Source organism: Pezoporus wallicus, unplaced genomic scaffold (assembly GCF_028554395.1).
Source record: "Pezoporus wallicus isolate ANWC-B61680 ecotype Strahan unplaced genomic scaffold, APGP_CSIRO_Pwel_v1 contig_227, whole genome shotgun sequence".
NCBI classification, from domain to species: Eukaryota; Metazoa; Chordata; class Aves; order Psittaciformes; family Psittacidae; genus Pezoporus; species Pezoporus wallicus.
The window spans coordinates 5,612,923-5,628,198 of NW_026635704.1; the positions used below are offsets into that span (position 1 = coordinate 5,612,923).

The 15,276-nt window shown below is 36.9% G+C and overlaps 1 protein-coding gene across 1 annotated transcript in view; it reads left to right on the forward strand.

Annotated features, from left to right (window-relative positions):
- Positions 1 to 15,276, forward strand: part of LAMA1 (laminin subunit alpha 1) — a 101,424-nt gene that overhangs the window by 53,882 nt on the left and 32,266 nt on the right. Inside the window, exons 21-34 of the mRNA XM_057397504.1 lie at positions 747 to 927; positions 2,205 to 2,341; positions 4,926 to 5,162; positions 5,693 to 5,836; positions 6,210 to 6,389; positions 6,948 to 7,133; positions 7,395 to 7,522; positions 8,573 to 8,693; positions 8,833 to 8,970; positions 10,672 to 10,793; positions 11,666 to 11,752; positions 12,215 to 12,408; positions 13,372 to 13,514; positions 14,822 to 14,920. Coding sequence (XP_057253487.1) covers positions 747 to 927; positions 2,205 to 2,341; positions 4,926 to 5,162; positions 5,693 to 5,836; positions 6,210 to 6,389; positions 6,948 to 7,133; positions 7,395 to 7,522; positions 8,573 to 8,693; positions 8,833 to 8,970; positions 10,672 to 10,793; positions 11,666 to 11,752; positions 12,215 to 12,408; positions 13,372 to 13,514; positions 14,822 to 14,920 — 2,097 coding nt within the window. The remainder of the gene's footprint in view (positions 1 to 746; positions 928 to 2,204; positions 2,342 to 4,925; positions 5,163 to 5,692; positions 5,837 to 6,209; positions 6,390 to 6,947; positions 7,134 to 7,394; positions 7,523 to 8,572; positions 8,694 to 8,832; positions 8,971 to 10,671; positions 10,794 to 11,665; positions 11,753 to 12,214; positions 12,409 to 13,371; positions 13,515 to 14,821; positions 14,921 to 15,276) is intronic.

Sequence of the window (15,276 nt, forward strand, 5' to 3'; positions counted from 1 at the left end):
CTTGCATTCACTGACAATGTTGGCTTACAAAAGCCATGTTGGCTTACAAAAAAACATGTGCTGCCATGTTGGCTTACAAAAAACCAAAACTGAATGCTGCTAAAAGACCCGAAGGGATCCTAGCACTGTGTTTCTGCAGAATGAAGTCTCAGTGGGAATATCTGGAGAATGTGATTGGTGATAATCAGTGCATCATGGCTGAACGCCAAAGAAGGATTCAGTTAAAAGACAGGCCTGTTATAAGAACAAGTAGATATTTACTGGTGATGCAAAACAGCAGTTTCCAGCCTTTGCTAAGTGTAGAACTGCCTCAGAGACCAGAGCAGGAAATTTGTGCCCAGTTACAGCCCTTGTGCGAGCCCAGCTGAATGCCTTTCAATCCACATGTACCATGGGTTACTGACCCTGCTCTATTCTGGTCTTTCATTCACATTCACAGAAATCTCTGCTTGGTCAGTACAGTAAAATATCCTGGAACTTTAAAACATAAATCTCGTTAATGAGATTAGAGGACCATGAGAGCATTTCAATGTTCACATCTTTACTCAAACGCATACTTGCATATGGCTGGGAACAGTGAAGAGATAAGGCCAGGGAATCCTCCCACAGGAGTCACACACTGCTGATGAATATTCATGCAGGTCAGACAGCAGAGAAAGTAAACAAGAGAAAATAAGAATGTATATTGTATTGTTTTAAAAAAATTATGAAATATAGTTCAAATGTATTTACTTCCTGTCCAACAGAATGGTTATTATGGCCTGCTTACTGGGCTTGGCTGCATTCCCTGCAACTGTAGTCAGTTTGGCTCAGTCTCTGAGGACTGCAGTCATGAAGGGCAGTGCCACTGTGTACCAGGAGTGGCTGGAGAAAAGTGTGACCGTTGTGCTCATGGCTTTCATACGTTCCAGGATGGTGGCTGCACACGTAAGTTCTGATCCATGATCCTTTCAGGGTTTGTCTGGAATTTCTTTCATCAATATATTTTATGATTAGCTATGTCAATGGTCAGTTCTGATGACTATATGGAAAAATCTGTAGAATGGTCTCCTAATACTTTGATTAAGCTAGGGAACAAAACATTTCTTTGCTTATTGTGGGGTTCCTTGCAAAAGGTTGTGACTATGAAGTAACAACTTATAAAAGTTGCAGGAGACAAATTACATCCTCAGTAGCTCCTTTGTCTCTTTTTTTGGTACAAAACTTTTTCTTCCTTTAGACTGTATAACACCTTTGTTTCTGCAATCATAAAAGCTAAGAGCTATTACTCTTACATATTTTTACCTTTTTTTTCATTTATTTCTTAAAAATATGTATTATAGTTTTATAAAATGTCATTGACACTATTTTCCCATCATCATGTGTACAATTTTTCATCGTGGTGCAGGGGAAAATGTTAATTCAAATGGAGATTGTGCCATCAAAAACCCTAATTTATCGTGTTAATAAGATGCCCTTTTTGAGAGTATAGCTAAAGGAATGCTTACCTTTTCTCCAACCTGACAGAAACATTTTTCTCATGCCTCAGATAGTACAGGAATATGAAATCTGCAGTGAGATTATGTTAAAGGATTATGTTTTGTAACATATATACTGTGTCTTTGTTAAGAATCAAAGATCCCTTAAATACTTTTAGCTATTTAAGTCTTGAAAATGTTGTGAATGTTATTATAGCAATCAATAAAACCACTTTTCTGAGCTTCTGATTTTTAGCAAGAATTGCATTGCATTCCGTAAATAGACAAGTGCTTCATGCAGCAGTTAGTTATTAAAAAATAGTTATCCATCCCTAGTATTCACTAATTTGTTCTTGAAAAATATCAATTCCTGTGATTAATCCTTCCACCTGCTTGAGAACATTATCATATCTCCTGATGAGTTTTGTATCCTTAATAATAGATTTTTTTTCTTACAAACTTATTCTTCTGCACAATAATTTCATTTAGCTTTATTGATTCACCTGTGGAAATGCCACACTGCTTTGTTATCCACCAAACAGGCTATGTTAAGAAGAAATGATGGGCTCTCAATAAAAAGATGAAATGCCATTGTGGTCATAATTTGTTTCTCAGTGACTAGGGGTGACAAGAGTTTGTAGCAGAATGGATAAACTGTACTGTGTGCTTAAAAAATGTAAGACTATCAGTGTTCTCTGTAGCTAAAGCAGAGATAAACTTAATTACTTGGTCCTACTTCTCTTGCAGCCTGTGACTGTGCTCATACTCAGAACAACTGTAATGCTGATTCTGGCCAATGCATTTGTCCCCCTCACACTCAGGGACCAAAATGTGAACTCTGTGAAGAATATCACTGGGGACTCTCTCCTAAATTTGGCTGCAAGGTATGTTAGGCTGACCAAAAAGCCATGGCTGTTCAAAACAATTTTCCTTATGCTAGTGTCAGAATTGGAGTCTTGTTTTGAGAACCTTCATGTTTACTCTCTCTCAAAGTGTTAGGGCAACATGCTTAACGATAAAAAAAATCAGACCGTAAAGTGTTTATTGAGGAACCTTCCAAGGAAGCTGTCTTTGAAAATAATGATCAAAGTGTCTATTCTGGATAAGTATGTAGATCATATTAAAACTTTGAAGTGTGTATTCTTATTTTCAAGTGCTTAGTGGTACTAAACCAGATTCATAGCAACAATTGGCAACAGGGAACATAGTTTCTGTGCTAATCAAGGAGTGATATTATGGTCTTAAGAACAATGAAATTTAGCTTATCTGGAAAGTCACTGCATGTTTTTATTCTAAATATTTAAAATTAAAATGGTATAAGGTAACTCCCATTACATTAGCTTAATATTTGTGATTAAGCAGTAAAATGCCAACTCAGTGCAGATCTAAGAAGTAGCAACCATTTATGCAATTAGGTTCATGCGCTAAATTCCTGACAGGTAATGGCGTTGGGCCAATCTTTATTTTATAACTTGTGAGATTTTAAAAAGCCTCAGAATTACAAGAATGTAATGGCTAATTTCACTTGAGAAACCACAAATATAATCAACTTGACAAGGTCTGTCATTATATGCAATAAGTACTTGACAAGTACAAGTATCAGGCAAATTGTTTTTTCTCTTTTTAATTTTTTTAACTAAGGATGATAAAACAATCCTATAATATCTCTTCAGGGTATACATTCTTAGTGATTTAAAGAAACTTACTTGGCAGCCATTCTTTAATCCACTGCTTTGTCAGCTACCGGCTACTCTCGTTCTTATCCTGGTGTTCTGCAAATTCAGTATGCTGGTACCTGTGCATTTCCATTGAAGTATTCCTTTCATGGGGTGATTCCCCAGCACTTGTCAATGATCAAGTTGAATTAAGTATTTAACTGCTCATTTCCGCCAAGTTGTTTAGCATTCCTGTTGGTTACAGCATCACAGTAATAAACACAAATTACGCTATGGTATTTTAGTTACTTTCTTGATGCAATAAACAGTACTGTGATCTGCAGGTAACATCCCAACAGAGGCTCTTCTGGGCTGAATAGTCAGCTATGGAAGGTTGAGATCCAGTGCAATGTCTACTGGCAAACCCTGGAAAGGCTCTTGCATGATCTTTACATGGGTGAAATGGGATTGATACTATCAGAAACCCAGCTAGTTTGGTTTTGCAACACAGACTGCATTAGTGGGATACTTCATCTGGCTCCATTTCTTACTGTTTTCTTGGTATTTACCAGCAAATTTGGGTGTGTTGATGGAGCAGAGCTATAGTCGTGATCTGCTTACTACCTTTTTCAAGTATGCTGCAGCACACTTAATTGTACCACGGAGTCCTTATTTATCTTTATCGCATATAGGTAGAGATTGAAGTACACGTAAATTATTTCTATTATTATGATTCCTAAAATAGGGTTTAACATTCAGAGCTGCAGACCTTTAGCCAAGTTGTCAGCTTGTTTGGTCATAAAGTGTATTAGACTAGGCAGCGTACTACCTAATGTTTGCTGCTAGAGTAAAATCTGCTTAATACAAGGAATACTAACAGTGAACAGCAAACTTGTGAAGAATGCTAAAGGATACATGGTGATGGTAATAGATTTTGTGGGTCTTTGTGTAGAGTGCTTTACAAAGTAAGGTTTTGCTTCTCAAATGATGAGATTATGAGGAAAGAAGACTGGGGGGAAAATGCTCATAGTCAGGTGATGATAGATGGAATGTACTTTCTGCCTGCACTGTTAGAAATAACTACAAAGCAAAACTGGACTTGTTAGGTAATGACAGATATGAAATTAAGACTGAAGATTAGATCCAGTCTGCTTCAAAAAAGAATGGCAAATTAGATACATCCATTTTGCATATTTGTAATAACAGGTTCATATTACTGATTGCATAATGGATGCTGGGCTCTGCTAGAGAACAGTATTCCTTTAGTAGTGAGCTGCAATGCGTGCTGAGCTTCCCACCTTTGGATACAATGAGATTCGTGGTTCCTTATCAAATAGTAAATGAAGATTGAGCAGGATGTACACAATATTAATGCCTCTTGAAATCTTAAAAGAATGTCAATATTAAGATTTTTCTATCATATTCATAAAATTATTGTACTTATGGATTTATTTCATGCAACAATTATATAACATTATTTTAACTTACTTACTTACTGTACTCAATAAATAGAATTTTAAATAAAATCTTCAGATTTTAAATAAAACCTTCAGGTTCCTTCAACTCCTTTGAATCCCAACCCAGATTTGAATCAGCAATGCTTCTTACTTTTAGCCATCCACTTTTTACTGGAAATGCAGTTCTTTGCTCAAATACAAACCAAACAACCCCATTTCTACGTGGAAGTTCTTCCCTTTTATTATTGCACAGTAATTGTTGACAAACATAGAGTTTTAAGAGCTGCTCTAATTTTACTGTGCTGTTTCTGTTGTAACAAAATTGTTTTTATGAACAATTATTCTCTTCATCTAAGGCTTGCAACTGCAGCACCACTGGTTCAGCCAATCTCCAGTGTGATGTCTTGACGGGTCAATGCCAGTGCAAAGTTAAATATGGAGGACAAAACTGTTCCAGATGTGCGTTAGGCTACAGGGACTACCCAGACTGTGTTACCTGTGACTGTGATTTGAGTGGAACCAAAGCAGAGATGTGTGATGACACTGCAGGACTTTGTGGTTGTGAAGAAGAAACGGGCATCTGTACCTGCAAGGTACTGAAGTATTTATACTCCTTTGAAATAGCACTGGGGTTTTCTGGACATTTAGTACATAAAAGTCATAGAGGTTATAGAGCTGAAAGGGCTTCCTTTCTTTGAGATGTTTTTGAGCACAGCTGTATCACTCCTAAAGGGTTTTCTGTGCTAGTGCTGAACAGGTCATATGTTTCTACATTGAGCTACAAAAAACTATTCCTTGATAGAGCCTAGAAATATATTGCTGCAGGAGTTTTTCTGTCTTGAATGGAAATGTTTAGCTGCTAATTTTTGATAGAAATTCAAATAGTTTAGTTTCAGTGTTCTGGGTTTGTTTTTTGTTTGTTTGGGTTTTATTTTTTTTTAAACAGCATTAGCAAATAATTGAAAAAATAATGCATTACATAGTAAAACAAAATAGATACAATAATTGACTTCCTGTTTAAGTAATTTACATAGCAACTAGCTTTTCTTCCAAAAAGAACAGTCTTTCATTCAGCTAGCAAAGTAACATGAGTGTGCTGTTATGTCCTTTTTATTTCCTTCAGGAAAATGTATTTGGTCCACAGTGCAGTGAGTGTAAACCTGGAACTTTTGCTTTGTCTGCCAACAATGCACTAGGTTGTACTCCGTGCTTCTGTTTTGGGATGTCCACATTTTGTTCAGAACTAGAAGATCATGTGAGAATTCCTGTAAGTAAAGTGACATAAATATACAGACTGGTGTTATCCTCATGTTAGGTACCATGCTGGTGTGCCTAAGATTGCACAGATTTCATGAATAGGGCTGAATGTAACTGGCTATTTTATGGAGGCAGTGGCATATAGCAGAACAAAAAAAAGAAAGTAAATGATGAATGATCATAGTCTTATTTCTGAAATCTGTGTTTCACTCTTTGCTCTAAACAAAAATAAATATCAAACATGTTTCCTGAGTTTTTGTTGGGGAATTCATTACTCTAAGATGGGCTGTTGACTGTCTCAGAGCAGTGTTAACAGCATATTACATGGAGATAGATTAAGTATTTTTTTTTTGTTAACAAATCTATTGCTCCTTGTGTTGCAGATAACCTTAACTCCCGATCAGTCCATTCTGCATGTAGTAGCTCAAAGCAACCTGACTGGAACAGTCGAAGGAGTATTTTCACAATTTCCTGATGTTTTACTGGATGCTACCATAGTCAGAAAGTACTTAAATACAGAAACGTTTTACTGGAGGTTACCAGAGCAGTTTCAGGGAGACCAAGTAAGATGACGATTTCTTTATTGTCTAATAGTCACTCCTTTATTGTATAACAGTCACTTTTCCTGCCTTAGTTCTATTCTTGTAGCTCATAATATTCTAAATGTTCAGTGGCTGAACTTATTCATAGCAAGCACAAACAATATGTTTACATTACCCTTTCCTAATGAGATTTTTCTTGACCCTGTAAATTGGTAACACCCATATTTAATTAACATATTATTCTTCAGAGAGTCTATAGGGGAAAGAGTGATGTATTCAAATTTGCTTTAGAAACCTGAGTTTTCAACCTTGATGCTAGATATATATTTTGGAATCTCTATTGCTTAGGAATTAAATGAAAGTTGAGTGCACACTTTGAAAGGGCCTAAAAGAAGAAACTATGAAATATACATTTAACCTTGGTGCAGAAACTGCTGAATTGAAGTCAGTTTTCATGTTTTATTGCCAATTCTTCAAAGAACCATCAGTTTTCAAGTCTTCTGATGATGTTAAAATATTTTCAGCTAGTAGCTCTAACCTTGGAGTAAAAAAATTGTAACATTTTTTTTATCAAAACAGCTCATGACCTATGGAGGGAAGCTGAGATACACTGTTGCTTTTTATGCTTTGGATGGCTTTGGAACCTCAAATTTTGAGCCCCAGATTCTAATGAAAGGAGGTCACACCAGAAGGTTTGTCATCTACGTAGACATCCCTTCTCCAGAAAATGGAGTAAGAACTGAGAAGGAGGTAGAAATGAAGGAGGTAAGCCAAAACATTGGCATGGAAATATTTCTTTCTGTGAGCTTCCGGTAAAAACTGGGTGTGGAAGTTGAGTGCATTGAAGGAGAGAAGAAATGATGTAAGAACAGGTCTTGTTCTAACACAGAGCAAGATTTTTGATTCTAGATAGAATCACTGTGACTGCATTTCTGAAAGAACACATAAGAAGGAACCCTTCCTGTAACATCATTACCTTAAAGTGAGCTTGAGCAGTCATGGGTTTAATGAGTTATTTTTCCCTAGGATTCTTGGAAGTATTTTAACTCTGTGTCTGAAGAGCCTGTCTTACGTTCTGACTTTTTATCTGTGCTAAGCAATGTTGAATACATCCTTATCAAGGCAACTTATGGTCAAGGATTGCAGCAAAGCAGGTAAAGCAATCTCTGATTGCATTTACTTATTCTATTGCATTTACTGCGATTTAACCTAGAAGTAGTCCCAACTGAGCTATACAGTAAAGATTTAATTCATATTAGAAATGTCCAATTTCCTATTTACAACTTTTGTTCTTTGTCTGATTGGAAAACATTTATGACTTTCAATGTCAGCAAAATCCCTCTTCAATTCTTTCTGTGAAACAGCAATTGTCTCTGCTGTTTACTTTGTTAGAAAGCCCATAAAGAAGCACAGAGCCTTACAAGCTGATGCAGTGTTCTGCAGGATGTGTGTTATAGTTAGATATATTTCTTTCCCATCTTTTTTTTGTAGATATTGATTTTTTTTTTTTGAGTTCTGATTATTTTTTTTTTTCAATTAGAACACATGTTCCCCTGAGTTTTAGGGTTTGTACCAATCCAGGTCTCTCCTGTAGCTTTATGCACTCTGGGCAGTGGTAGTAAAATATTTCCACCTCAGAAAGGTAGCATTTTATCTGCCTTTTGAAACAGAACTAGGTTACTAATGAGGAGATGGGATATGGTCATCGTGTCTGTCAATGTGGCAACTACCAAGACAAGCAGAGATGCATCCAATGAAAGCCCAATATCTGAACTGTTTTCACAGCTGTGAAGAAGTGTGATTCCACCTCAAGATTTGGGATTATTTTTGATTCACATGCCCTCAACTATATTTTTGCTAGCTGTCCAAAAATATGTAGGACAAATCAGATGTATTTCTTTCTGTCTAGTGTTTCTGAGGCAGAAATATGTACTCTTGTGTGGTGGGCTTGTTAAGTTATCCAGACCAACGGGAATCAACCTATATTACTTTGAAATACTTCTGATTTGTTCATTATAGGTCCTGAAATTTCATACATAACTCAAGAACCTTCAGATTTTATTCAGATATTTGCATGGGGAAAAGGGGACCATGAGGGATTATGTATGGCAGCTCTGACCTTGAAACATGAAAGTGTTTGAATCTCAGTTTTGGTGCTAGAACTTCTTTAGATGTTTACACTCTCTTCTGCCTATGTCTTGTAGAATTGCAAATATCTCAATGGAAATTGCAGTGAAGTTTGAAGAAATGCATCTAGGCAGAGCTAGAGCTCGTCTTGTAGAACAATGTAGATGTCCTGCTGGTTATGCTGGGTTGTCCTGCCAGGTACAGAATCCTTGATTCCTTTTTGTATGTCTAATAGTGAGATAATTTAAACATTTAGTTAAATGGCTTTTAAAATTTTTTTGTGGCTATTGTTAGGTGTGATCATATATTTGTTTTATTTTGCTCCCCTTACAAATAGAGCTGTGCTCCAGGATACTATAGGGGGAAGCATACAGAACTTGGTGTAAAAGAGCTTCACACTCTGATAGCACCATGTGTGCCATGTCAGTGCCACAACCACAGTGATACTTGTGATCCTGAAACTGGAAAGTGCTTGGTATGTAAAATTTATGTTATTCTGTTGGCTTCACCTCAGCACACAATAGTGGTAACCTATGGAAGGAGTTTCTAGGAGAGCTATTTGGCTATAGTATCTGTTATGGGATTTTCCCTCTGACTCTGAAAACAGGAAAATCTGAGTAGTATTTCCCTTGGGCTCCATTCAGGAAAATTAATCAAGCTCTTTGGGCACTAACATCTTCAAAATAATTAAATTATTTTAGTTTTAGTTGTACTTCAAAAGTAACCTATATACCAGTTCAGTTTATCTGTTTTTCTGTGAAACTTTTTTGACTTCTGTCCTTCATCTGGCCAAAGTCTGCTTAATCACACAAAAAAGAAGTAAAGGAAGCAGTCAACCATACCACACCACAGAATAGGTCAAAGTCAAATCTCTTGCTTCTCAGGATGAGAATCCTCTGCACAGCTTTAACTGAGGCTTTGTAAACTCCCAGAGACTAAATTTGTATGAGGATATGCTTCAGCCAAGTTATTTTGCTTATTTCTTTCACTTTATCCCAAAGGTTGCAAAGAGGGGATACATCTGACTAACACATTGCTTCTTTCTTGTGGGCTGACAGCCCTGCGAACGGCAAATTTTCACCTAACCACATAAGGCACATTAATTCTGTACTCTGGTTGGCTTAATATTCTTTCCTAAAGTTTTTTCAGTTGCTTTGTTTTTCCAGTAGTGAGTTAGTTCAGAGTCAGCATCTGCTGGATTTATTCTTGAAGTTAATTTTTAAAGTGAGTTTCCTTTGTCCTTCAGGCTTTTGTAAACCATTCTTTCGCTTTCAGATTTGTCTTAAAGTATGTATCTCATGATTAAGAATTGTGGCTCTCATTTCTACAAGGCAAAACCACATAGGTCTTTCACACTAGTGAATACTAGTCATTCTCAGACAAGTCTCCTACGTGTTGAGATTACTACTTAAGCATTACTGGCTGAGTAGTGTAGGCAAAAGAAATGGTTTTCACCTCTGATTTCTGCTCCCCATACAATAGGAGGCTGCATTGCTACTGCTTACTCTCTTCAACTAACCTTTAAAATATGCACACTAGTAAGAATAAGAATCAAAAATTAGGAAAAAAGGAGAAACTGAATTTTATTCACTTAGAGGCCTAGTCAGTTAAATTATGTTTATAATACCAATTTAATGTTTTAATATCAACTGGCTGTTGATCAGTAATGATGTCAAATTAAACTGTGATCCGAACTGTGGATGGTCCTTGGTTTGTAACATTCAAATGCATTTGCTGAAACATTAAAAGCTGTATTTTTCATTCAGGTAATCTGTTTAGTTTTTCCATCAGTTGCTTTTTTTTTTTTTTGTGGTGGTGTTTTTTGTTGTTTTTTTTTGGGGGGGGGGGGGGGGGGGGTGTTTTTTGAGGATTTTTGCTTTGTATTGTGATTTCCTGGCCTCAATTGGATTAATAGAAGCAGAAATATATAAACCTTAATGAAAATTTAGTAAAGAAATTAGGTCAGCCTGCCTGAGGGGGTGTTCACATAGGAGAAAATATGCTGGCATTCTGCTTATTTTTGCGTAAAAGGCTCCTCCACTCACAGAATGCTGACCGATGTGTAGTGACATTTAGAGTTGATTGTTGGAAACTGTATACATTTATTGATTGGAGGGAAGATAAAGTTCCTCTTGTTTGTTGTTTTAAATTGTCTAAATTCCTTTTTGTGTATCAGAACTGCAGAGATAACACAGTTGGTGATTACTGCAGTGCTTGTGCCCCAGGCTACTATGGGAAAGTAATTGGATCCGTGAACGACTGCTCTCTTTGTGCCTGTCCCAGAGCCAACCCTGTTAGGTAACCAGAACTTATTAAATCCAATGTACATTTTAGTAGCCTGGATTTCTTGTGCTGTATGTCCCATCTTATATACCTACCATGCTATGACAACAGGAGTTATCATAAAGTGTCCTTAATTTTTAGGCATTTGAAAACTCTGAGTTGTTCACAGCTAGTGGTAAATCCGTGTGGTTTTAAAAAGATTAACTGATAAGTTTTGTTTGTTTTTTTTTTCTTTAAGAGTAGATCAGCCACATAGAATGTTTTACAGATAGTGAAGTTGCTCTGACATATGTTAAGTTCAAATGTGGGTCTCTTTCTTCATTCAGAAAACAATGCTTTTGTGTTTACAAAGTTTCAGGTCATCTCCAGTCAATGCAGGAACTTTTCATGAGATCAGCCATAGGGGAAGAACAAGTACTCTTCTGTTTGAAATTTCTGTGTCTGTTTGTTTGGTAGAGGAACAGTTAACCTCATATTTTGAAAACAAAAATGCTGTGCAGGCTGATTTTTTTTTTTTTTTTTTTTTCTCCAGAAGCCTGGGAAAGGTATTTGTTGTTTGCTTTTGGATAATTGGAGTCTAGCAACTCTGATGTTCTCATCCAAGTCTCAGTTAGATGCATGTTATAGCATAGACATGCAGCATCCATTTTTCGTTGTCTTATCTTTTAAAAGGAAGAGCATAAGGTGCTTTAGCATGTTGTACAATATTGGAGTCACTTTGGGAAAGCAAACTTTTTAATAAATAAAGTACATATTCTAGAGCACTGCATCAGATTGAGCAGAGGATACTGTTGCTTACGGTGTTTAACCTGTGGCTGAAGGTGTTCTTTGCCTTTGTATGGTCTTCCATTCATGTGCTAGTGGGCATTTGTTTATCCTTCCTCCAGTTTTAGTCCCACTTGTGTCCTGAAAGGTGTTCAGGATTACCACTGTGATGCCTGTCTCCCAGGATATGAAGGACAGTATTGTGAAAGGTAAGTTACATGTGATGTCCCCATTTATTCCCAGCTTCCAAGGGCAGTTTGATTAAGATGAGCCACAAATCCATGGTCCCCAATGGGATGCATCCAAGAGTGCTGAAGGAGCTGGCAGATGTAATGGAGAGTGGCTTAGTAATAACATTTGAAAGGTCATGGAGAGCAAGAGAGGTGCCCAAGGACTGGAGGAAAGCCAGTGTCACTCCAGTTTTCAAAAACAGCAAGAAGGGGGATGCAAGAAACTTTGGGGGATGGGAGGAGGTGGTCTAATTTTCCCCATTTCCCCCCAGTGTTCATAAGTAAATATATGAATGAGTGCTCAAGGACTTAGGATGATTTGTTAGTTACTGTTACAGAAGCCATTAATTAAAAAACTATCAGTGATTCTCAAAGATAAATGTAACATCTAATTTCATGATGAATATCCTGGTGTTCTCTGTCCTGTTTTTCCATGTGTAGATGCTCCCTTGGCTATTATGGTGACCCTCAGCTTCCTGGTGGCAGCTGCCGTCCATGTCAGTGCAATCCAAGTGGCTCTGTTCATGCTAATTGTGATCGAGTGACTGGCCAGTGCCTCTGTAAACAAGGTGTGACAGGACAGCTGTGTGAGGAGTGTGAACCAAGACATCTTCTTGTGGAAGACAAGTGTGTTTGTAGGTGGTTTTTAAGCTGTTTACTTTCCCAGTGGGCTTTGGACTGTTCAAGTGATACTTATGTGCACATGATCATTCATTGAATATTTTTATGGTGTAAGGCCCTATTCTTTCTATAAAAGGAAAGATATCTTAACAACCTATATTTCTGTAAAACAGGGAGTTTGGGCTGTATAATCTCCAGAGATCCCTTCCAACCTCAACCATACTGTGAAAACAGAAAAAACTACAATAGAGATCATAATATCACGCAAGCAGTTAATCCTTAAAATTACTTATTTGGTGTTACAGACAAGTTTAAGGAAAGATAGTTTTAACACTTTTTTCTGTCTGTAGCATACCTTTATTTACTTGAAAATGTTGAATTCCTTTGTCATTGACCCTTTGGATGTGAGGTTGCTATAATAATACTTTTGGAGTTATCCCAGGTATGTAGGTATTCTCCACCACTAATTAGTCATGTATTCCCTTACAAGAGTGTGGAGAGCAGAAGGACAGTAAGTACAATAATTTGCTTTTACAGTGAAATAAGAGCTAGGACTCAGGTTTTGCTTTGTGTAAAAAAGCCAAAAGTAAACAACCAAGGAATAAAGGAAATGACACCATATAGGCTCGAATTTCTTCTCTTCCTAACCTGTTTGAGTGTCAGTGGCATCATTCTGGTTTATAGAAATACAGCTAAATAGGCTCAGGAAGCTTATAATAGCAAGCAGCTCAGTGGCAAGCATGATCAATAAGGCTTGAATGTATGCTAACCTAAGGAGAGTATGATTGGAATAGGTCCCCTCTTGGGGCAAGAAGGGGAGGGCAGTACTACAGATCTGTATACTCAAAATTATTATACTTAATCACTCTTAACTCAAAAGGTGAAGGCACATACTGCATAAATCAAAATAAATTTCAGTACTTGGTGCTTCTTTTTAATACTAATATTGCTTCCTCCTCTTAAAATTGTTTCTTCAGCTTGTGATGACAACTGCACAGGAGTTTTGTTAAACACTTTGGATGATCTCAACAAGGACATGCTTTCACTGAACCTCACTGGTGTTGCCCGTGTGCCCTATGGGGCATTGTCACAAGTAGAGAATGCAACAAAACATCTGAAGGTAAAATGAACACACAAATAGTTGAAATACTTAGTCACAGCTTTCAGGCAAAACTTGTGTATGCCTGTAAGTTAACAGAAGCTGTTCTGAAGTTCTTAGCTTGAATATATGTATATGTAAGTGTTACAAGATTAAGACCATTACATTTAGTGTAGAAATACACCTTAAGTTATTTATATTTATATTATTTATGTATTACTGTATTTTCATTTGTTGAGCTAGCATTCAAATAAATGTATGAATGTATTTTTCAGTCTGCACTGTCATTACTGAATGCACTATCTATATGTGCTTCACCTTTTCCTGGCATACCTAGACATACTTGCTGTCTCATTCTGGGTTCTTGAACTGGGCTTTTAAAGAAACCTTGCTGTACTTTATCCCCAGAGGCTCAAGAGCTTCAACTTCTGTTTCTTTTCATTTGCTCTTTCCTCATGCTGAGGAAAAGAATTTGAAATTTCTATTTGACACAAGGATGTTCTGTACAAGTAATACCCTGTGTATTACTTTTTTAAAAAGTTGGGAAAATGATACTTATTATGGTATTTACAAGGGTTGGCTCTGAAATATCTGAAATCCAAAAATAACCTTTCCCAGACTTACTGTCTTTGTAAAAAATGCCTGAAGTTTCTTTTCATCTTTAGAGAAATGATACTCTGTTGCAGAACTGGACTCCATCAAAGATACACTTAGGTACAATGGCTTGTTTAGTGCCATATAGAGCAGTTTTGAGGTGACCTTGAAGCCAAATACAGCTTATTCTTCTCTCTTATTGGTGAGAAGATCCGCAGGGCTGCTTGTGTTACCTTAACTGTATCTGGAGGACCGAAATCCTGAACTCCTAAGTGCCATGCACTGTGTATGAGATGGAAACAAACTTCTCCCGGGTCATCCTCACAGATGTACTCTGGATGCCGCTGTTTTGACCAGACCAGCTGCTGAAACAGTAGCAGGTGTAGGACTGAATAGAAGCATTTAATTAGGCAGGCCTTGGAAGTTCTCGAAGTAGCTTATTGGGGCAGCTCAGACTGTGGTGAAACTAAGAATCAAGAAAGCAGAAATTGTTCTTCCTTTCTCATTACCTGATTGAAAGTATGACGTGGCTGGACTCTTGCTTTCTTATTTAAAGAAACTCACTGTTGCATGAGCTGTAATTACGTTATGTCATCTTACATGATCTTGCAAATCATTAATTTAAAACATAAATCTTCTAAATAGTGTGAATATTTATTTTCTTCCCATAACTTTTCTGGACACACAACAAAGCCATTAAACTCCTCTGTGCTATTTCTTCTTGTTTATTATAGGGGTCTATAGTCCCTAGAGAAGATCCAACTTACTCAATAGCTACAGCAGAAGAAAGTCTTCAGAGTTTATCAAGAGGAGTTGATCAGCTGCACAAAGAGGTAGGTGCTGGCTTCTTTATTCTTAGCCTTTCTGGAGAAATCCTTTGAGATTTCATAGAGAGCTGTTCAGAAATTATTTTAAATCTATAGAGTTCAGTGGCCTGAAACTGGAAAAAGTGAGATATTTCTCACTGGTCTTAATATGTGGAGCTTTAAGAAATAGCTCTGGTAATTATGATCTTATTGATTATGAAAATAATTGGTAACACAACTGATATCAGAGGCTGGAACCTTCAATATGATTAAACTTCTGCAAGCATGGGAGCATCAGAGACGTATGAATCATATAGATATGTTTTATCAAAAACCTGTTTCCTCTCAGAAAGTATTATTGGTATTGGGGGGAAAAGTGTAAA